The sequence below is a fragment of the Balaenoptera ricei genome, chromosome 9 (genome assembly GCF_028023285.1).
Source record: "Balaenoptera ricei isolate mBalRic1 chromosome 9, mBalRic1.hap2, whole genome shotgun sequence".
Lineage (NCBI taxonomy): Eukaryota > Metazoa > Chordata > Mammalia > Artiodactyla > Balaenopteridae > Balaenoptera > Balaenoptera ricei.
This window is the reverse complement of record NC_082647.1, coordinates 72582558-72606844: the sequence shown is the minus strand read 5'-3', so window position 1 is coordinate 72606844 and position 24287 is coordinate 72582558. Positions and strand designations below refer to the sequence as shown.

At 37.0% G+C, this 24287-nt stretch overlaps 1 protein-coding gene across 10 annotated transcripts in view; it reads right to left on the bottom strand.

Annotated features, from left to right (window-relative positions):
• HDAC9 (histone deacetylase 9) overlaps nucleotides 1–24287 on the bottom strand; it is a 998074-nt gene that overhangs the window by 389325 nt on the left and 584462 nt on the right. For 8 of the 10 annotated variants that reach the window (XM_059933969.1, XM_059933965.1, XM_059933962.1 and 5 more), the window contains 3 exons: nucleotides 17478–17600; nucleotides 14465–14675; nucleotides 13814–14031 (listed from right to left, as the gene is read on the bottom strand). In XM_059933969.1, coding sequence (XP_059789952.1) covers nucleotides 13814–14031; nucleotides 14465–14675; nucleotides 17478–17600 — 552 coding nt within the window. Of the gene's footprint in view, nucleotides 1–2815; nucleotides 2897–13813; nucleotides 14032–14464; nucleotides 14676–17477; nucleotides 17601–24287 lie in introns of all 10 variants that reach the window. The other 2 variants (XM_059933959.1, XM_059933960.1) reach the window with 1 other exon arrangement.

Here is a 24287-nt window from a genome sequence, read left to right as displayed (position 1 = left end):
TGACTACAGGGAGTATTTAATAACCAAGAGGAAGTTACAGATGCCACCCGCTAAGTAAAAAGACTTTTCTGTTGCTGTTTCTCTCCTCAGCTTCAGTTCCAGCATGGCCTCTCACTGCCTTGACCCCCTAACCTCCAATGGTCTTGTCCTCCACCCCTCAGCTCTCAATGACCTGGTCTTCGTTGGTAACTGTACACTCTTCCTAAACCTCAATTTCAAACATCATTTCTTTCTTCCGGCTCACCCTCAGAATATTCTGACCCCAATCATTCCTCACCTCTGGAGGGTCTTCCAAGCTACTGAGCCTACCACATTCTCACTGCCCATCACCGCCTGCCCTCGTTCCCCGACTTCCTTCCTTGCTGGACTAGGTTCCATTCTCCATCAATAAAAATCACTCGCTTATTATCTTCAACTCCCCTGCCCTTTTCAATATGGATTTTACTGTATAAGTAAGACTTCTAACCTTGGTTAATACTAAATCCCTGCCAAACCCAAGCAGCTGAATAAGCTAGGAAACAAATAAACAAATTACAGTCATGCTGAGTGTTTTTCTTCAAATTTGCGATCACAACCCTCAAACGGACCCTCAGTGCTGCCTGGAAATCCTAGTACATTTCTCTAGTTAATTTTCTCCCACTCTTTCAATGACTATTTCAAATTACTTCCTCTCTCCTCAAACCTCTAATATCCAGACCTCTTCCTCACTCCTGCTACCTTTGCTTCTTATTTCGGTGAGCAAATAGAAGCATCACCAGAGAAACTCAACATTCTGCTACCAAGCTGTCCCACTCACTCTTCCTCCTGTTACAGTGAAAGAAAGGTCTGCAGCCCTATCTTAGTCAACCCCTCAGCTTAATGCCCTGGGTCCTATCCATTCCTGCAGTTATCCACTCTGTCTTCCATCACTCATTTCCCATCTCTGCTGGAGTACTTCCACTTGGACACCTTCAGTCTTATGATCCATTTTAAATGAAACCTCCCTTGACCACCCCCCGCAAACCCATTATGTACCTTCCTTCACAGTAAAACTTCTTGAGTTATTTCTCTTCATTGTCTTCATTTCTCTTGTCCCATTCTCTTTAGAATTCTCGCCAACTAGGCTTTCATCCACACTATTTGACTGAAATCTCTCTCGTTAAAGTCAATAATGACTGCATAAATACCAAATCCAGTGGCACTTGAAATAGGATATTAGCAGGTGCAGTCAGGATGAAGCATTTTAGAAAAGAAAACATGACAAAATCATAGCATCTTTGAAAGTAAGAGATTGATATTACTAACAGTGGTGCAGCCAAAGACCAGACAAGATGTATGTGAATTTACTGAAATATAATTTCCTACAGATAGCAAATACATCAAAGAAAATCTTTAATACTGACAAAATGCTGAGTGGTTACAGAATAAATCATATGTACATTTTAACAGAAAACCTTTAACAGAAAATCCGATCTGTTAATGTATTTCTGAGGTCACCAGAGTACCCAGAAATCATATCATTTAGTCCATGAATCACATTTGGTATTTACCACCTCACTGACATAGCGACATACATGAAAAGTGTGTATAACAATTTCCAGTGTACAACACAGAAACAATACTGTTTGTTCCAGTGCCTCTGGCTTCATCTACACTTCTGCTGGACTAAAGGAAACACGAGGGAGAAAAGTGCCAGAATGGATAATGCTGTGATAACTGGAAAAGAAGGTCTGACAGCAAAATGATCTCTTCCAAAGGCAGAATTCCTTACGGGTTTGTAAAAGAAATGTTTCTTGACACAAAACGGTGACTTATGAGTGGAGATCATATAGATATAAAATGTTGGAATTGTAAATTTTCTAATAACATTCTTCAAATCCTTATTTTATAGAGAAGGAATTTCATGCCCAAGTAAAAGCCGAGTCATCTCCAGAAAAGAGAAGACACCTAGAACTTTTTATACCCTTCCACTCTGCATTCTCCTCTCAAACGGCTATATTCCAATGACAACTGAATTCATATAAACAATTCCAATGTCTCCCCTGAGCTCCAAACTTGCATATTCAGCTGCTTACCTAACATCATCACTTAGATCTAAAATATCCAATAGGCATCAGAAACTTTAAGTAGCTCAAAGATAACCTTTATTCCCGTTGCACCCAAATGTATTGATCACCTAATTTTTCTCATCTGAGTAAACAGCATTACCCAGTTGCACGAGTCGAAAATCTAGGATTTATCCTTGTTTCTCTCTCACTTGTCTTCATAAATATCTGAAAACTTAATTAGTGCTTAGCAACAAAGCTTTGACACGTTTTTTTCCCCAGGTTATGAGGCGAATGCCAGTATCCACGTGAATAACAACTACTACTTTTTCACCATTTATGGAATAAAACATGCTCTTTGTGAAGTTTCAAAAAATACAAAAGAAATAAATGGGATCTCCTGGAGACCGTTTTGCAAAATGTAAATGCACAGAGGGAGTTAACCTACACTTATTTTTTTTAGATATTTGACTCAAGCTGTTTTTATTTAAACAGTCTAATTTGCCGGAGTGGAAAAATTAGCAATAAACATCAAGAAAATCTGCAAACAAAAGTCACAGAAAACCTGCCTGCCAGGTTTGACGTATTTCAGATTTTTAAAGTGAAAAGTTACTTGCTGTTATTTGTAAGCTTCTGACTATTTACTAGGAAATCCAGCGTTGGGACTATGTTGTGTTCTATGTGTTTTTGAACTACAAATGTGACCATTACGAAGAAGGTATGAGCAAACCCTTTTCTAATTTGTACTGTTGCTGAGTGGCCCCAGCTGCAGGGAGAAGCTGTCTGCTTACTCTCAGTGGGGTGGCAGGGTCTCTCTTTGGTTGAACATCTGGAGGTGATCCCCCAGCAAAGTTGAGCTGTTGCCTTGCTGGCTAGAAAACACAAGAAGAAACATCTGTGTGACAGATAAATGTGTAAGCCTGCGTGAATCTCGGCTGAGGCCCCATCTGTAAAACACACTGTGTGTCATTCGTCTGACACCAGGTGAGTTACTTTGGTGGGGAACCCAGCTGAGATGAAGAAGATGATGGCTGAGCAGCTTCTTCTGCTCCTTTTATCTGGGCTTCTCCTCATCTGTCAGCATGTCTCTGTATTCTCCATGCTACTGTACAGCAATTGTACCAAACGCTAAGAATGCTGCAGGCGGTCCATCACCATTCTGGGTTCGCAACACACACACTATACACACTTATGCTGGAGATTTTATAGACCAGATAGCATGATAATTTATCCAAACTGCTCACAGCTTCAAGTATTATAACTCGGCTCTTGAATTCTTATCAATCCCTGCTAGGGTCATAACTATAGCAAGTCCACAATTTCAATGTTTGGACTTTGTTATATTATATGATGTTCAACATAATTCCATGCTGAACATCATATAATTTATTGGCAAATGGTGTAAAATTCATTAAATAATATTTAAAGGCTGTGCTGCTAATCTTTACACATTAACCCATTTAAGTCCATCTCTGTGTAAGTTACATTGTTTGATAAAATTCTAGAAACCAACATAAGCATAGTGCTTTTGAATAAAATATCTTTAAATTTTATATTTTTAACTTTAGCCACAGAAATCCTTCATGTCCCCACAAATATCTTCAGATATGGAATATCAAACTAAGAACAGGAGTATATAAGGAGTAAATCTGTTTCTGATAGACATCTGATTTTCTGAAATTGTCAACAAACCATTCAGCACAAGTGTTTGAATTAAACCATGCAAAATGACCTTCAACCCTATTCATCACTTCCTTATTTTGCCTCAGATTTTAAGACAGATTTTACTTGGGGAATGGCAATAGCATAAGTTTTTTCTTTTTCTTTTAAATAAATGTAAAATACTTCTTTTGGAAAATAAAACCCTTCCCTTAAGCTCCAAGGAAACTAGATTTAAAAATAATGATAAAATTCTGCCTCAATTCACAAATAGATTAGGTATGTACCAACTGTTCTCAAAAACAACCAGAGCTTGGAGGGCTTTCAAATCAAGAGGTCTACTTAGAGAAGAACTCCGACTCAAGCCAAAATACTACATGTCATTTTGCTTCTGTGCATTTTAGGGAAATAACCAGAAGAACCAAAGTTAAATAACAAGAGAGAAAGATTTTCTAAGTACTGGTCCATTATTCAGATAAATTCAAAGTCTAAACTGAAAAACACCCTTTCTTGCCAATATTGAAGAGATATAAAATTAATCTAGGGATAAAATGAATTCTTAATAAAAATGCGTTTATTTTTATAATGCTAAATGACTATCCAAAACAATGCCAACAATTAAAATATCCTTTCTTCTGCTCTCAAAACATCCTAATATTCCAATAACTCAATTATGTGTTCACTTCCAGAAAGGAGACTGAAAATTTCCTCCTCCTGGCTAGTTAGAGAAAGTTACCCACCCTTTCATTCATTCAACAAATTTTTACTGAGCACTTGCTATGTGCCAGGACCTGGGAAGAGAGCGGTCCATCAGGCAAGATTCTGTCTCTCAGGGAGAAATAAAAAATAAGTAACTGAAGAGTGGAACTAAATGTGATAGGGAATAATGGGGGAAGGAGTGAGTGTCTGTGTCCAATTTGGATGCGCAAGGAAGGCCGCTCTGAAGAGGTGAGGTTTGAGCTGAGAGAGACTCCAGTACCAAGGTCGAGTCATAAGAACACCTGGAGGTCGAACATTCCACACAGAACTGTGGCTAGCAGTTCATTGCAGGAGATGGAAGGAGACTCCTCACAGACTGGAGAGAAGGCCAACGTGGTGGGAGCTCAGCGAGTACGGGTAGGGAGTCGGAGATAAGGTCAGTGACGGGGCAAGAGCCTGTGGGCCATGAAAAGATATTTTGATTTTATCCTACAAACAATAAGGAGCAACTGGGGAGTTTTTAGGAAGCCCTTGACATGATTTGATTTGCATTTGTAAATGATCTCTCTGGCTGCTACAGAAGATTGGATTTAGGTGGGCAAAAGTGGAAACAGGAAGACTGGCCTTTTAGAACATAAAATCCTCAGGAAGAGAGTGTAACAAGAACTATTAGGGGCTTTTCTTAACTAGAACACAAATGAGCTATTTTTCCCTCTTTTAGAGCACTGTGTAATTTTATGTCCTTTTATATTACATAATAGGATTTTTCCCTGATAATCTCCTTCCTGATCTTCAGTTGACAGTATGTTTTCTTTTAAAGTTTTCTTTTTTCCTTCTTTAAGGGTAATGAATAGAGGCACAGTGAGGAGAGGCATGCTTATTTTCTTTGCTAACTCTTGGTGATTTTGGACTGTGGCTCAGAATAGACAAGATCTCAAAGCAAGGGAGCTCCTGACCGCTTGACTCATAAACATCTCCCTTTCTCCCCTCAATCCCTTGCTTGGGTAAACTGCATAGCAGTGCAAGCGCTACTTAAAAAAGACAACCAAGAGTAAACCCCAGACAATAATTGCCACATGGAAAAGTGGGCCCAGTGTAGCCAGACTTTTCAATTTTTCAGGCAATGCCAGAAATCCAGACTTGTATTTGAAATGACTGACCAAAAACTTGAATGCTTTTTAAGACACCAGGCAGGCCAAAGACATCAGTTCAATGGAATGGATCCAGTCCATAGACTATCAGCTTGTGACCTCTGCAAAGAATCCCTTATGTCTCTTCTTGCTTGAATGTTTTATGGTTTAAATCATTTAGGGCTGATGTCTGCATGCTCTTAAAATACACCATCCTTCATACTTGGGATTCGTTTTATGTTCCCTACATGGTCAAAAATTCAAGTACTTTGCCAGGGGTTGGAGGTAGGAGTATGGATTGACTACAAAAGAGCAACACAGGGGAATTTTGGAAGTTGAGGGAATTGTTCTATATCTTGATTGCAGAAATTATATGACGATATACATTTGTCAAAACTCATTCAACTGCGCAGCAAAAGGAATAAATTTTACATTGTGTGAATTATACCTCAATAAAAAATTCAATAACTAACCATAATATTGTTCCAAAGAGAAAACAAGGTCAGCTTCATGATGAATACAAAGATGCAAGGAAGAGCTGGAACAAAATTTAGTGGTTTGGTTTACAACAAAGTAGCTTGATGCAATATTGAGGCAAGTGAAAAATGTGTGTCTTAGAAATATTCTACACTTCCAGAAAGCCACTTGCATTAACATAACTGGGAAGATATAACTCTTAGTGCTATATAAGAATATAAATACTGTGTTAAATGGAAGGATTTCTTACTATGTTTACAAAGCACTTTCAGTACATCCTCTCACGTAATTCTCACTATAAACCTCTCAAGTGTGCAGATTAGAGCATTAGTGGACAAAGAGGTATGACACTTTGGCCAAAGTCGCAAAACAAATAAATAAGTGTGCAGGGCGTCAGAAACTTCTCTTGGAAAGGCTATCCAGCATTCTAGATTTTGCAATTCATATGAACTATGCATTCTGTAGAACTATCTTTGATTAAAATTATCTATTTGCAGGTCTATGAGCCATTCAAGGGGAAAAACATGCCTTCTCTGTTTTCACTTCCAGGATGCAGCAAAATAGTTGCTAATAAATCTTTGTGGAGCACCAATTATTCCATGCCAGGAAATTATTTTTTAGAAGTGAGTTTTTATTGCTGGTTGATACAACTAAGTTGATAGCAAGAGAGTAACGATATATTTAGGACATGGGAGCAGAGCCCTGGATGCAATTCTGCCTGAAGGAATGGGAATACTCCAGACTGTATGACATTTCAGGGTCACTATAATCCCTCAGTCTTCATAAATATTTAGAGAAAGAGCAGAAAGATACAGAGGAAAAAAACCCTAAAATCAGGCACTTATAAGCAACCAAAATCTGTAACAAAGAGACTGCTACACATCGGTGGTTTTCATGTCCACAAATCACTTAGTTATATTAAAAATTCCTTAGTAAGACTTAATTATTTCATTCTGTCAAATGAAACTATTTGTCAAGGTTGGGAAACAACCAAATTATTTAGCTTCCCTCTCCTTTTGAACTCCTGGAATCAACATCAGTCAAACCACTCACATGGCCTAATTCCCCAGATATTTTTCTTTCCCCTATTTTCTTACCTCATAGTCATGTCCAACTATTGTTTTTCTCATTCAATAAAAGCGTCTCTGACTAGATTAACAGTGCAGAGTGAAAGGGAAAGGTCGAGGTCCTTCCCTTGGTCTTCAAGTTATGAAAGCAGCACTGGGAACGTTTATGAATGTTACACATTAATCCACTGAAATGGTCATTTAGTTTCTTTTCCAAACACAGGATTTCATCACATCTAATAATAAAGCAACAAGCCATTTTCTGTATATTATGAACCATCAACTTGTAATTATATAGTGAAATGCTTCTATATGAATTTTCTATGATGATGTAAACCGGTATTGCAGCATAAGTAGTTTTTTTTTTTTTTGAAGCCCAATACATACCTACAAGGATCTATTTACATTGGGCTAATCATGTCGAAATAGCATCTATTTAAGGGTAAAGTCAAAGTTTCTTTTATAAACCTCTATAGATAGATAAATAATCTAGGAGGCTTTTTACTGTTATAAAATTAAGACTGCCTTTCAATGCCTGCTAAAGTTTTTGGACATACTATCCATCTAATGGGCAAAATGTAATCCTAAATTGGTGATTAAAGACTCTGCATGGAAACAAGCTGTCAAATGGATAGAGAGAAATTAAACCTGACAACAGTAATGCCTACTTTCCTAAATGAAAGCCCAGTTCAAGTTTCTACTCATCCATTTTTCAAAACTTAAAACAAGGCATTTTCCAAACCACCCATAGATGAGATGCCAACATTTGCATTTCAGTTGAACTTGATGAAGTCAGTTGACTTTCAGCTTCAGGCTTGCTCAGAACTCCTGTGACAAGATGTTTGCCCAGTCTAAAAAATATGGCAATGGTACAACACAGAAGAAAGGAATGAAGTGTGGCCTGGCTGGAGTTGGCTCTGTACTGCATTCACACTGCATTGCTGGAAAGTCAACAGGATATCTGAAAGTCCCACCATTGGGTCCATATAAAAAGACATACAAGTGAGTAACTGGATGGAGGGCAGTGAGTGGAGAACTGGGAAGCAAGGTCAGGAAATGGGATTTCTCCTTCCTGGCAAATCCAAACAAATAGCTAAAAAATAAGATAACACTCCTTTTTTTGGTTTGTTTGCCTTGTTTTTCATTGTAAGTTTCCTACTTTTTGGCAAAAATAAAATTAGGAAAATCTTGTCTCCTGCTTAGTGATAAAAGCAACATTGAAATCATAAGCCTAAGTTTACGTTAAGGACAGGCTTTTGTGTCATACAACCTATGTCGGAATCCCAGCTCTGTCAACTACTAACCTAGCCACTTCAGTCAGCTTACTTAAGCCCTTTTAAATTAACTTTCTTGATAGTAAGAAAAAAAGTGTGCTTATAGTTTGAGAAGATGATACACATAAGAATGCTAGCATGGTGTCCCAGCTCATAGAAGATCCTACACATAAAAGAGAGCTGGCATCATTTAAATGATCCTATCCCTAAGTTCCCTATGGGAAAGGTTCTGGAAAGATGCATGTTGTATAAAAGATGGGGAAGAAAAGATACACTAGGAGAAATAGGTGTAGCAAAAGAGCAAAAATTGGTACATGGTCCTTACCTACTTATCCTTAAAATATTAATCTTCTTACAAGTAAGGCATGGATAGAAATACTCTTATTAAAATAAACTAATATGAAGTGTGACTTCAAAATATGTAAACTCTTTGGATTGTAAATGTCTGTATAATTGTTGTTCAAATTAATTTCCTTGGGAAAATATACACTTTGCTTAATAGTGCACAAAACAGTTATATTTTCGTGCTGCCTTCAGGGATACTTTATAAGGAAAAATACACACACACACACACACACACACACACACACAACCATGCTATGTTTGTATGTGACCACAGGCATGAAAGAATATTCTCCCCTGAGTTGCTCTGGATGGATTACTGGGGACAAGGAGTGGGTATGAATCATGAGGGGTTATGGAGAAAATGTAACATTTATGTTAGAAAATTATGTCAAGAAAAGGAATACAATAGATACTACTCAAATAAAGGGTCAAATTCTCTTCCAAAACTGATGAAAGCTCCCCATTAGCTCCGTGCCAGCATTTGAGCTTAACTATATTCATGCCTTGCTTATGAGACATAAAATCTACCTGTTTTAATAAGGGCAATGTAGGACATCTGCCCACCCTCCCCTTTACTGCTCTTGTCTTAGATATATTTTTATTATGATAAAATAGCACTCACGTCAAAATGCCTAAGTATCATAGTAATAAATATATAATAAATACTTATATCTAGAGTGAACCTTGACACGTATAAGATATCATCTCATGATTTATGTGGGGTTTTTTTAAGTGTTGGCTGATATCCAGTCATAGGAATGCATAAGGCATTTATCACAGAGCATTTTACAAAGAAAGAGAGGGAGAGAGGGAGGGAGAGAAACAGAGAAAGAGGCAGGGAAGGAAAGAGAGAGAGAGAGAAAGAGAGAAGGGAGAGGAAAAGATGTAAAAAGGACAAGATAATCCTGAGAAGAACTAAACAAATCTCAAATCTTGTTTCCTCAAAGAAAACAATTTCCTTCCTCATGTTCCCTATCCTAATACTTAAAACATCGTATTGTATTACTGTTTACTGGAATATTTTAGTCCCCTGCTCCCCATATGGTAAGCTCCATGAGGATAATGAATGTTGTTTTCTTAGTGCCTAAAATAGTGTCTGGTACCAAGTAAGAATTCAGTAATGATTTGCTAAATGGATACTTGCATAGATTATTTCATTCAAATAAGTACTGAATGAAGAAATAATTTTCTTAAAATTTCTTCTCATATGGATTTGATGGAATGAATATGAAAAGTATAGGTATTAGAAAAGTTATTAAAATTCTAGTTAAAACAGAAACCATTAGGCATCAACCAATGCTATTCTATTAATACTATAACTGAGAAATAATTCAAAGAATAATGTTGTCATTTGGAAGGGGGCAGAGATCTATGTCAAATTATCTCACAACAAAAATGCCTGAAAATACTCTGGAAAATTTCTGTATATCATTCAGAGAGTGATGTGACTAGAGATCTACCCTTCTATTAATTAGGCAGTGGTCAGAATACTCCTTCAAAAATCATAAAAACGTCCAAGTAACTGTGGTATTTTGTTTTCATCATAGTTTTTACCAGAAAATCTGTGGCAATATTTAAACTTGAAAAGGGTTCAGAAGAAAATTATCAATACCCTCCTATATTTTTGTTTGCTATTTTGTATTTACAAGGAAAATTCTGTTTTAGAAACCATTTTTTTCTAATAAAAAAATCAAAAGATAGTGGCAAAAGCAACAGTTTTCTTTTGAAATCCTCATATTAAAAAACTCTTGTTTTTTTTGAAACATGAAGGTACTATATATTAGTAATATAAATTGTTTAAATGCATTTCTGAATTTTTTAAATGTCTCAAAAAAAAAAAAAAAAAAAAACCAAAGAACAAATGTTGTAAGCCATGATTTTCTTACGGTTAAGCTTCTCAAAACTCTTTCAGTGAAAACAGAATATACAAACTGAGAAGCAGAGATAAATCATTCTGACATTTTTCATTCGTTTTTCAAGCTTGCCCCATTATTTACTGGTAGATACAGCAATACAAATGCTACATAAACCCATTCCTGCAGTATTTCTGCTAAGCTATTAAGCACTTACAACATAATTACATGAGGCTTAACATCTTACCACACACAAATTTCCCATGTAAATGTCATTAAAGTATCAGGTAACAGGTAGGTAAATTGTTTAGTATGATTAATAACATTTACATTGTATAGTTATAACAAGCATGAATGACTGCTTTCATAAAGGCAGTCAAATAATAGCAAGATATGAGAAAGTCTTTAAAATTTAATAAGTCAATCATTGTATAAACTGTTCTGAAAAGTATAGCTTTGCTTCTAATTCTTCTACAGATTATTAGCAATTCAAATAAATCATTAAAAATTTCATACCAGGAAGGCCAATCATATTTAATATGATGTAAGTTTAGAGATAAACCTACTTATTTTTTCTTTCTTCTCACTGCATTTTTCCTCAAAATTCCTAAATTCCTCAAAAAAGAACCATAAAGAAAAGCTGAGGGAATAAAAGGAAAAGACATTTTAAAATACGTCATCTGCGCACCTATGTCTTCATGTGTGCCTATATTTCCTGCTGGAATAAGTATCTCAAGAGTAAGAACCATGTTTTTATGATGCCAGCTATTTGGCTCCAATTTGAATGGATTCAGTAAAGGTTCTTCCATGACAATAGGAAAACAACGACATATATTAAAGTTTCTGTGGTTATTTCTCATTAATGGTCATTCAAAATGGTTAGAGTACACATAAATATATTATTATATAGAAACTGGTTATCTTTTGGCATCTAAGTTTGGCCTTGTCCTAATGTGAACTAAATGATTTCATTACCTCATGGGGGAGGGTGAACAGTAGCAATTCATTTATTAATGGTTCTATTGTGAATACCATGGAACAGGATGGAGTTCAAGATTTATTTAATAAGATTCTTCTCTATTTCCTTAGACAATTGAGGGCAGGTGAAATATTTTCAAATCTGGAGAATACCCAGTGTGCATATGCCATCTTGATTAAACATATGGAATATATACATGGAGAAAAGCCAAGTAGAGACCTGCTTGAGTAATCTAAACACCCAAGTTGAGAGAGGTTAATATATAAAGATCAGCTTTGTACTTTGAAGTTTTCTGGGCTTCATTTTGCCTAATTAAGACAAGATTTAATAATCAAACCACTGTACAAACATGTACCTAAAAGTATAGGTTTGTTTCTAATTTTGGGAAGAATTCTTAACAGATTCCAAGGAATCAGCTCCACATGGGAGAAGGTCTCTGATAAGATTTGCTTTTCTCATTGCTAAAATGTAAATGCCTGCTTTCCATCTTAGTTTCTTCCATGTGACTGAGGTTAGCATCTCCCTGTCAAAATCTCGACTGTGATACTAATATACAAAGATTCTGATATTAACAAACCATCTGAGTGTGAAGCAGTGGCAACTCTAGGTCATAAAAAATGTATTCCAAAGTGTTCTTAAAGGTATTCATAGAAATCATCTGTAGATGATGATTTCAAAGGGATCAATTTACCTAATTTACCTGTAATAGAATATGCACATCCACATATTTCTAGGAAATAGAACCAAGTAGCAGAAAGCAGACTTAACAATCCAATACTACTTTTCTAAATGAACTTAATTCCAGATCAAAATATCGTGAGGTGAAAAGCAGAATTCCCAGTCTTTCCTCTCACACCGGACAATGTTTCAAGAATACCTGGTAGTTTTAAGTAGTGCTGAGATACCACAAAACAAACCAACCAACATAACTCTACCATAAGGTAGTAAACATGCAGAATAACATTCAAGACAAGGAGTATTATATGCCATTATACAAGAAGGAAGTTGGTTCTCCTCTGACAAGACTGATTTTACCCAAAACAATCTGATAAATTTAGAGAAATGCTGTGGCAATAAAACAGGTATTAATGTGATGATATAGAAAGAGTCTGAAATATAGTGAAATACAATCTGCAGTGCAGCAAACGATGAGAGGAGAGGCAGCTAGCACAGCCAACCACCCTGAACCCCAATATACACACATACATGTCATCTTTGAATGCTGCAAAGGGTTGGGCTGGGAGAATTTGTGTTCAGTATTGTGGTCTTCAGCCCATGCTCCCTCCCTTCACGGCTCTGCCTTGTTAAGATGGAGGCCAAAGAGGAGAGAAAATCTCTAATCCCACCTGCAATAAGGTGAGCACATGATAAAGACCCCCTTCTCTTGCTATTAGAAAGATGATTAGACCTTCTCCCATGAGATTTTGTTTTGTTTATATCACAATACAATAAAGCATTTAAATACTAATTCAATTTTTAGCTATCCATTTATCAGTAAACAGGACATTGTTTCTCAATATAATGTCTCTACAAGATATTTGGAGGTGATATAGTAACAAAGGATAATAGATAGAATTTTGATATTCAGGACCTTTCATTCTCCAGAAATGAGAGGATTCTACTTTGTAAGGCTACCATAGCAGAAAGTAGTGGCAAAACTGTACAGACCAGTTTCGCTTACAAGTTTATTGAAAATGCTTTGCTGGCCTGCCTGATACCATTATTTTAGGATGACTGTGGTTGCCTCAGCAGGAGGGCTCCTGAGGATGTGCTGTGATTCAGGCATTTGCTGTTCATTTCAGCCACAATAAGGCTGCCAGAAAGAAACTACCACAAGTTTCTGAGAAACTGCTTCAACACTGACTGGAATAAAGTAGGGCATATTAAAAAATAAATATAACATGCGTACATAGAAGTTGCTGAGAAATACCTAACTGGCCGACCTTGGCATAGCTGCTAGCACCTGTGCAAACTTCAACTCTGCCTCACACCTTTACTACAATAACAAAAAATGGGGCTCTGCACACACGTGCCTGTATGTGCTTCTGTATTAAGATAGGTACCCAATCATAAAAGACTTTCTAATCTAGGACCTCAATTTTGCTACAAATGTCCTACGCATGTAGTGATGGAGAAAACAGTGATAATGTGATGGTGTCCTTGAGCCCTGACAGCGGGGCCAGGAGGGCAGTCTCCGTTTGGCTGTGATGGATACCAACATTCTCTCTTGTATGCACACATCAGTGAAGAAAACCCCAATTTCCACACCAGTGGTTATGGCATGTTGACGTGGCTTGGGGACTTACCTTGTTCATGTGGATCTGCTGCTGGTACTGCTTCTGCTTCTCTAAGAATTGCTGGTGTTGCTGCTGAATGACCAGCTGAGCCAATGTGCTCTGAGGCAAAGGTGCAGACTGGGTTCGATTCAAGGGTCTGTGACGGGGTAATTTGTGGGTACCTCTAATGCCAGGTGAAATTCTCTCTTTTGTTGCCAAGGGAGACTGAGGATGTAAGGGAACTCCACCTGAAAAAAATATATATGTACATGTATATATGTACACACACACCGACACATACACAATTTAAGAAAGAAGCTACAGAAAATAGCTATGGGATAAGTTTTACGAAAAGTAGTATACTACCGGGCAAATATCAGAAGGCTAGGTTGGGTGGGGTGAAGGCAAAAGTGCCAAAGCATTGGGCAGATATGCATCTGATCAATGACTCGCCAATAGTCCACTCTGGTATGTATGAAGGTTAAATAAGGTGAGTTTTTTTTTTCATGGATCTAGAGGAATAAATAAAGACAACAGTCTTTCCACAGTACTAGGTATCAGGGAGACCTGTGTAGGACACTGTGAATCTTTACTAGGTCTCGAGTTAAAGAGACATTACATTGAATTGCTGATAAAATGAAAGCCCTAAAAGAACCTGCAAATGGTGCCGTTATGAATTACCAGCCACAAGAAGCTTTTGCTGTCGCATTTGTTCTTTCAGTAATAAATGCTGCAGGAGAGCTTGGTGGCTGCTGTTGGGCTTTCCCTCCAAAGTGACATGGGGATGGCCTGAAGATGCCGGATTGCTGCCCCCGTACTGCCCAGGCAGGGGAACGCCTTGCCTGAGTGTCTGGGTCTCACACTTCTGTTTTTCTTTGAGTGAATTTGAAGCCTGTGTCAAGAAATAATACAGATGTTAATCCGCTTTCATCCATATGGGTCATTAGGTCTGTAAATCATTAGATTAGTTTCTTATTCCATAATTCCCACCCCCCCCCCCCAACCCCCGACCCAAAAAGCCCTACCTTACCCAATGGCTGAGTAGGGAAAATGGATAACACCATGTCTTGTGAACTAAGGGAACTAACAAAGGAGAAACAAAAATAGAGCTGAAGCACTGGAGACAATTTAGTATTGGGTATCATCATACTGAACCCAAAATAAAACTTTTTTTAACATTAAAAATCATGTTAATTTCAGGCTTAATAACTGAGAGAGTTATTTCTAAAATAGTTTAATATACTGCTATAGTAAAAGGTATATTAGAAAAGTAAAATTTATTCAAATCGCTGAGCTAATGGCTATACAATAGGGATTAAGAAGCTGGAGATAAAATGATCCGTAATTTTGGAGTTTCAAGCAGAAGGAACAATTCACCCTTTCTCTATACGTCCTCTAATACGTTCACAGAGCTGTGGGTTTCCAGTATTTAATTTTTAAAATAAAATTCTTGAGATAAGTCAATGAAAGGTTATATAAAATATGCAGGAATTTGATTTAAACAAGTATTTTATATTAATTCATAACAGATTCCCAAATCTTTAAATATTGAAAATGACACTCCAGATACTTTTGTTTAATAAAATAAACTGCAAGTGAAATTAGATATCAAATAAAAATGCTATTAAGAACTTGAAATATATGATAACACAGTAATAAGGCAATAATATTTATATCATCAACAGTAATAATGAATTCTCCTATTCAAAGAACTTAATGAATGGTGGTCATTTTGGTATTACAAAAGCAGAGGTCTAATACCTCAAAATTATGTGGCATGTTTCTTTTCAAAACTCATGTTTCATCTTTCAAAATTACTGTGTACCAGGGAAGCAAAGCAATTTTCAGTGACTGAGAAATTGAAGGACAAAGAGGTAAATGGTTTGTCTTAGTCACATAATGAGTCAATGCAATGTTTAATCTAGAAGTGATTCCTTCTCCTGGCCTCTTTTCCTTAAAATTTACCACTACTCAGTGGGGAACTAGAATATTAGAGATCCCTTTGCCAAAGCAATGCTAAGCTTGAAAAATTAATTGTGATGGCCTCATCCACACCAAAATGGAAGCAAAGAAAAATGAAACTTCAATCCAAACCACACTGGTTTATTCATCCAAAGGTACCAAATTGTATTACCATTGAAACATTAAATGGTCTGGTTTTTAGTACTTGGTCCTTTGGGAAAAAATTCTCCCCGACCACATTAAAAGTGGTGCATGTTTGTGTTAGCTGGTAGGAGTGACTTAGAACATGCAAAAAAAGAGTAGGAAAAAAAAAAAGCCTATTCACGTGTCATAAGTTTTTGTGTTAGTATTTGCTTATCATCAGAAGAGATAGGAAAAAATAGGAACAGAAGAAAATAATTTTTAATAAGTGAAGATTTGAAAATATCATCCATAAATATGTACATTTTATTTCATCCCTAATTTCTTTCTTCTTTTCACTAGAGCCAACTGTTTACAAATGCTTCATGTGGAATTTCAGGGGCATAGCTGAATTCAGTGTTTTTAAGCCTGTCTTCTTTCATCTCCAAATATAAAACAACATCCAAATTTTGCTTTCTCCTCACTGGTATAAGATTACTATATCACATAAGGTAACATTCTACTCTATTAAAAATACCAAATACAGTAAGGTACCTCTTAGATTGGTTTTATAATATGTATTGAACACAATCATAAAATTTATCATTTAAAAATGTCACCTGTAGGTGTGCTTGTGCATAAACTAGTAGCATACCATAGACAGGGTTCATATTTTGAAAATAAATTAGTCACAAAATGGTCAACTCTTTATGATTTCTTAATGTTAGCATACTGTAAAAGATGTGAATTTGACAAGATGGACTCAGTGGAAGACCTGCATCTAAAAATTGGCAAAATTGGTGCCAAGGGTTGGAACAAACTTCTCTTTAAACCAAATGCATCATATGACCTCTGCATAAGTACAATTTAATTTACTAACTTTTCACAGATAAATTAGTCTAGGTAAAGTTTACAAATCTTTTACAATGACTGAAATTTATATTATTTTAGGGAATATGCATAAAATAATTATTGCTGTCTTCTGTTAGTAGGACAATTACCTCCAAAAGATCCTATTTCAGTTGTCAGGACTTTTAAAGTAATTGATTCACTTTGAATCTCCAGGCAAGAGTTTAATATTGTTCTTAGAGAGGTTTTCCAGATATGTATTCTTCAGTACCACAGAGTCAGTAACCTAAATTCTCAAAATAAAGTCATTCACAAAATAAATTCTTTAAACATATGCTGCTGTGCTTCAGATGCTGCACCTCTCAGCAATGGCCTGACTTGAGGTTCAGGTCTGCTACTTGCTGGATCTGTGATCTTGGGCTTTTATGCATTCCAAGTCTCAGCTGCTTCTTCTGTAAAAATGTGTCCTGTAATCTCTGTTTCATAGGATGGCTGGGTGGAGCTACCAAAATAATATACCTGGAGAGTGCTTTCTTTTTTAAAAGCTATAAATGTTAGTTATTATTTTTATATATTATGATATGAACCAGCATGATTCTTTAATGTGAAATCAAACTGAACATCTTTGAACAACTCAGCAAACAGTGAAGGAGAAGTAGACTACCAAGTTTCCCTGAAGTCTAAATATACAAGAAAAGAATGAGAGTTTCCCTATGAAAATATCCCTTGGGCTGGTTTAGGCTGTTGCAGGGTAATGACTTACATTCAGCTGGGCTGGCACTGCTGGAAGTCCCAGGGTAATGTTGGGCAAAGAGGGAGAGGTATAAAGACTGAGCAGGTTCATGGAATCTTCGTGAATTAGAATGCGTTGCTGTGAAACCATTTTCTGGTAAAAAAAAAAAAAAAAAAGTGAAAGGGGACTCTCAAAATATTACACAATATCACATATTTTACTGTAATGTTCTCATTTCAGAAAACAGATTTTATATTATCATAATCTGTCAAAACATTTAAGTATTTTAATTAAGAACTTATAAGTATTTTATGACTTCTGTATCCAAAAATGTTATATGTAATAAATTTAAAATTTCTTCATCAGTTGTAACTGTAAAATCTGAAGAAAGAGCTTCTATGTTCATTTGGAAAAAATTCATTTTTAAAATTCTACCTTTATGGAATATAATCAGTGTGTTTGTCATCAATTGGTAAAGTACAACAATTAAATTGAGTAATTCTTATGAGTACAGATTTTTGTATTACTGCGTGATGAATATGTATGTAATGTTGCTATAATCATTATCCTCATATGGATTAAACATCATTTTGCTGATGGGAAAACTCACACAAGAAAATCTTAAATATCACCATACAGGACCTCTATAACAATTAATTATATCTTTTTTAAAATATAAAATTTGTGAAAAGACAACTCTGTATGGTGTTTTATAAATCATACATATTTACTTTAGAAGCTAAAGTAAATGTTAAAATGTTGTGTGAGTTCGCTGGGCCACAACAGTCTTCACTTACACTGAAATACCTTGAAAATTTTGGTATCAGAGTCCTTTTTACAACAAATAACCTTTTTTTAATCCAATACTAAGAGTCATGTTTTCGCACATGTGGCCTAATATAGTTGCTTGAATTACATTTTCTGTTTAACTCTTGCTTCCCTCCCAGAACTCTTATACAATAAGAGTTACAAAGGTCTTATTAGACTAAGGAACTCTGGCCTGATATGGTCCCCAAGGGAACAACATCCCTGAAAAAGAATACTCCATGTAACAGTATGACACAGTGACTGCTTTCTTCCCAAACAAAAAGCATATGGGACTCCAATAATAGACCACCTCCAAGAGGGATATTGCACACACGGGCTTTGACTAAAGTAAATATAATAACTTGTCAAGTATGTTTGGGGGAGCGGTAGATTTTCCCCTGGACAAACCTGGGATATCAATTAACTGGGGAAAATATCATGTGCTAATACAATGCAACCTCAGCATGTCACTGAAGAGTGATGCACCACCAAAACACAGGATGTTATTCCAAAACATCACCTCAATCATACGTTTGTTTGGAGATGAGTCGTAGCCTTAACATAATAAGAACAGAAAGCTAAAGGTGGACTTTTCTCATTGCAACTTGGAATTCCAAACCAACTCAGAGTTTGTTTTTTCTCAGAAGAACAAGTCAGATATTTGTACATGGAAAGCGAGAAGTATACTGAAATTTTTAATATTACATTGAGTTTGTATGAAACCCTTTACAAAATTAAAGTTGTCAAAAACCCATGAAGATTGTTGGAAAAGATTTTATCATCAGAATGTATGGGACTGCAATTTTATTTAAGGAGTATCAACAACAGCTGTATATTTGCTCTAATTTAAAAAGACGAGTTATTTTGCTTATACTGATATATTTTTACCATGATTTTTAAATATAGAATATATACCTGAACAAGAACAAAAAGAACATATGAGGAAGTAAAAATATTTTAACTAGCTTATTGGCAGCAAGCAGCCATTTATAATAAAAGGATATTTCATCTGCTTATGTGTATTTATGGAAGAGAAATAAATGTGGAAAAATAATTACTTTAAATCATGTACAATATTCATTCAAGGTTGTATCTGCTTCCCACAGCACGGAGACTTGACAGGCACTGTGGGAATGACACCAAAAGTTACCCCAACCTCACAAAAGAGGTTATCTTTGTTTTCCAGTCAGAACTTGGGCGACATCCTCCTACCTCATCGTAGGGAGCAAACCTATACTAAAGTGAAAAAAAGGTTTCTTCTTAGGTGTAATAATTGCAGTAGCACACTGGCTGCTCACAGGGGCTTTGACAAAAGCGAAGGGACTTGGGAATGTTCTTACTATGGGACTTCAGATCCCTGTAGCTTCATAGCAAAATTGAGTGGTGCCATTTCCTAGGATAGCACCGACCATGTGCCAAGCCCTATGCGAGGGAGTTTTGGGACATTAACCTAATTCCTAGTTCCTAATTCCAGGCACTCTCCAGCAATCTAGTGCTCTTGTTATGGATGAAGGAACTGAGTGATTGCCCTAATTCTGGTTCCCAGTGGGATCAGCAATAAAACTTTTAAACCGATCAAGGCTGGATGATTTGTTGTCAGGTACTGCTGCAGAAGCTACACACCACTCTGCAGCCATTACTGAAGGATAAGGGAACCATAAAAAAGTATGGAGAAGGAGGAAGCTTGAGAGAAAAACAGGAAGCACAATCAGGCCCTGGGGCTTATGGAAAAGAATGAAAGTGTACAACGGGGAGCCAGCTAGCCTGGCGTGAGAAGAAAGCAATAGCCCTGGTGACTATATAGACGTGAGGATCTTCAAGTCATGGAGACAATTCCTGAGGAAGTAAGGAAAGTCCAAGTCCCCCAAGTTGGGGGGTACAGTTGGCTCTTCCCACAGAGGCTAACTGGTATATATCATATCACAGAACTTCAGAGACTTGGACAAAATTTATTTCCTTCAATTTACAGATAAGGAAACAAGCACAGCATTTACATAAACTTCCAATGGATAAAATCACAAATGACTTAACTGAAATAATGTTTTTCTCAAATTATCTTCTTTAAATATAACTTTCCTCACTTTGACTTCTTTTTTTTTTAAATTTATTTATTTGGTTGCATTGGGTTGCATTAGTTGTGGCAGGTGGGCTCCTTAGTTGCGGCCTGCTGGCTCCTTAGTTGTGGCATGTGAACTCTTACTTGTGGCATGCATGTGGGGTCTAGTTCCTGGACCAGGGATCGAACCCGGGCCCCCTGCATTGGGAGCGCAGAGTCTTAACCACTGCGTCTCTAGGGAAGTCCCCTCAATTTGACTTCTTGATAGAAGCAGGCTATCTGTTCCAGATTAATGTTTCTTAATAAGAAACCGGAGCTGTATGGTACACTGCTAAAAGGGTGCAGACACACTTGAAAGTCAGATGAACAGATGGTGAGAGGGACCATTTCACTGAGATAGTGAAGGATCCTGACCAGCATTCTTGCAAGGCTGGAAGGTTACCCCACCTTAGTACTGTGGTGAGCTTACAAGTATTTCCAGGCAAGGCCAGGATTTTTCCAGGAAGCAGTTTTGAAGCCCTTAAATCAGTGCTGTGCTAAGATGCCAATGCTTCATACCTTAGAACATGCAAAAGATGGTTTTAATCTAAAAATTTTTCAGAAGCAGAAATGATTGCTGTAGTCAGATAAAATGGAAATATTAAATGTACAATGGCTATTGCTTAACATTCACAAAACAATTAATTAATTACAATTAAGTTAGATTAATTGGGTGGACGGGGTACAAAGATGCCCTAGGCCACGTAAGTTCACATGCTACTCGGGTGCACAGAAAAGTAGAGAACTAGCTCTGATGACCTGTCATAATTACTATAATTAGAGTATGGTCAAAACACTTCAATGGGCTTCCCTGGTGGCGCAATGGTTGAGAATCTGCCTGCTAATGCAGGGGACACGGGTTCGAGCCCTGGTCTGGGAAGATCCCACATGCCACGGAGCAACTAGGCCCGTGAGCCACAACTACTGAGCCTGCGCGTCTGGAGCCTGTGCTCTGCAACAAGAGAGGCCGCAACAATGAGAGGCCCGCGCACCGCGATGAAGAGTGGCCCCCGCTCGCCGCAACTAGAGAAAGCCCTCGCACAGAAACGAAGACCCAACACAGCCATAAATAAATAAATTAATTAATTTAAAAAAAAGATAATTATTGTCATTATTACTTATTAAAAAAAAAAAAAAACACTTCAATGGCACAGAGCAGGTTGTCGATTTTAAACTAGGCTTTGATGGGTAACTAGCATTTCACCAGAAAGAGCATGATGTTGGGAAGAGGGATGTGACTGAGCCAGGTGTCGGGGCAGGGGAGGCCTATCCATATTTTAATAATGACCTTCAAATTTTAATTACTTTTCTCACCATCGTGGCAACTGGAACCCTATATTATGGATAATATTTGAAATTCAGGTGAATAAAATACACATAAACTGAAAATGACGTCTCTCAATAGAGCTATTTCTTTAGCCATTGACATCAAGAAGACCTTAGTTTCAATCAAAAGATTCAAATTCTCTTACGAAATGGACACTGGCAAAAATGAGAAAAACAGACAATGTTCAATGTCACAGGGATTTCGGAAAGTAAAAACCATCACACATTACTGGTGAGACTGTGGACTGGTGTAGCAATTCTGGCGAATGTTTCAGCACTGTACACCATGGCCCAGAGGTTCTCCAGCTGCTCTAGAAATTCTCATTTAGCTATAGAGTGATGAGTACGGATATACACTAAAGCATTTTTTGGTGGTGGGTGAGAACTGGAGGTCACTGGGGAATCCAACTGGAGAACAGGTAGGTAAAATGCAGGAGTACCTGCCATGGATTATCACAGTGATTAAAAGCAATTAGGCATATGCATCCATTATGATGTGACTAGCTCTAAAAAGAGCTAGTCTTATTTTTATCACATGTTTAGTGATAAAAATAAGAAATGGAATGAGATTGATAACACCATGCCATTTATATCCCCCAAAATTCATGAGCACAAAGCAAAAAATACATGTATGATGTAAGAACCCATGCACACAAAAATACAGGAGAAAATGACTGCATATGGGGCAAGGAAAATGCATGTGGGGATAGCAGATACTGAGGAAGGAAGGAAGGGAGGGGGGAGGGAAGAAGGGAGGGAGGAGAATTCCTTTCTTGCTCTTAAGAAGACAAAGAAGTCAACAGATGACCCTTGACAGAATACTAACTATGTAATCACCCACTTTTTAAGAGGCTCATAGAAAAAGTGAATGTAGAATTTTCAAGTTACTGCATGCTCAAAATTATCTACAATATGCATGAGCATTAGAAACATTAGAAAAAGAATATAAGTATCTACAAGGTTTTGGTGAGCAGCAGTCTGGATGGTGTAAAGGAGAGTGGTCTAAGCATCTTACACTTGAGCTCTACCACTCACTGGCTTATGACTCTGGGTAGCTGCCTACCTTCCCTGGACATCAGATCCTTCAGCCTAAGACTGGAGCACCTCTGACTAGATCTATCAGGAAATATCTGTTCTATTAGAGTGGCATCTAGGAAGACATGCTTGTAAGCCTCAATCTGTTTTGGCTTTAAAAGGTTCCAAATCCCCAAACCTAGATTATCTAAATAAAAAGAAGAACCACATTAAAAACAAACAAGTAAACAAAGAAATTTTTAAAAATTTCTTAAGCATTTAATGTTTGCCTACAGCTTTCATGGTATTTTTCAGTATAGTATTTATTTTCCATTCTCCTTTCAGACAGCTGATAGAAAATTAAAATCTCCATGTGATGAATAAATTTTTTTAGGCAGTAAAAATCTCTTAAGTTTTCATTTTTACTGGACACCCAAGAATGTATTACTAAAATGGCTTGGAGGAAAAAAAAAATTATCATTTGACAGGGCTTCCTTTGCATTTAAAAGTCACTGATGTTTTGTTAAAGGTCTTGGTTTACATTATTGACTCATGTTATTCCTAGTAAATGATTCTTGTGTCATAGCAACCTCCTTTCCCCTGGGGGGGTGGGGGGAGGAGGGTCTTATTTGCAGCTATCTAAAACCATAGCTCTACACCCACTCAGAAGGGAGCATAACACTTACAGCAAACGTCACAACAACTATTATGAAACAACAGGCAGATGAGTCATGGGAGATTGGGGCAAAACAAGTGACATTTCAGATGATTTTAGAGTACTTAACCTTATTATTAGAATCCATTTTTAAAATCATTTGTATCTGCTGGAAAAAATTATTTAAAAAATAGCATAGCAGAGCCAGCCACTAATGTTCAACTAGAAATAAACCAGCGGCTTGGCTACTGTTAAAATAGCTATCAAATAAATCTACCAAATCTAAAATAATGGTGTTGATATTCATGGAAACATATTTGAACCCACAGGCCCACAGTATTAACAATAAAGTAACTAGATAGGTAAAGACATCTCTGACTGGAGTTGGAAATAGAAACTCCTGAGGTTTCAGCTCCCCAACCAAGTTTACAAATGAGTAAAGCAAGTAGCTCCAGTGATCTCAGTTCGGGACTGAGCATATGTAAGAAACTGAAGAAATGGAACAGAATGGCCAGAGCAGATGGAGGTTCACTCTCACGTGAGATTTGCTGGCTTGATGACAAACATACTAATGAGTTTTCCCTACTAGAAGTCAGTATTGATACCAACAACAAAAAATGAACTTGTTCTGCACTTCACAATTTACCACCTGCCTTCCAAACACTGATTCCCCACCACAAAGCTGTTGGGGTAGTTATTACCACCTTTCACTAGATAAAGAATCTGAGGTTCAGGGCAAGTTCAGCAACTTAACCAATGATGACAAAGTAGTTGGTTTTGCAGCCAGGTTCCTTGGGAGCCTTCTGAATGGAAGACCCATACATCTGAATGCAATGTGCGGTTTCCTTAGCCTGGACTTACAAGTAAATTCTCCTCTTACTTCTGTCTTAACCTTTATTTAAATTATGCAGAACACATGAATTATGAGAGAGAAAATTTTCTT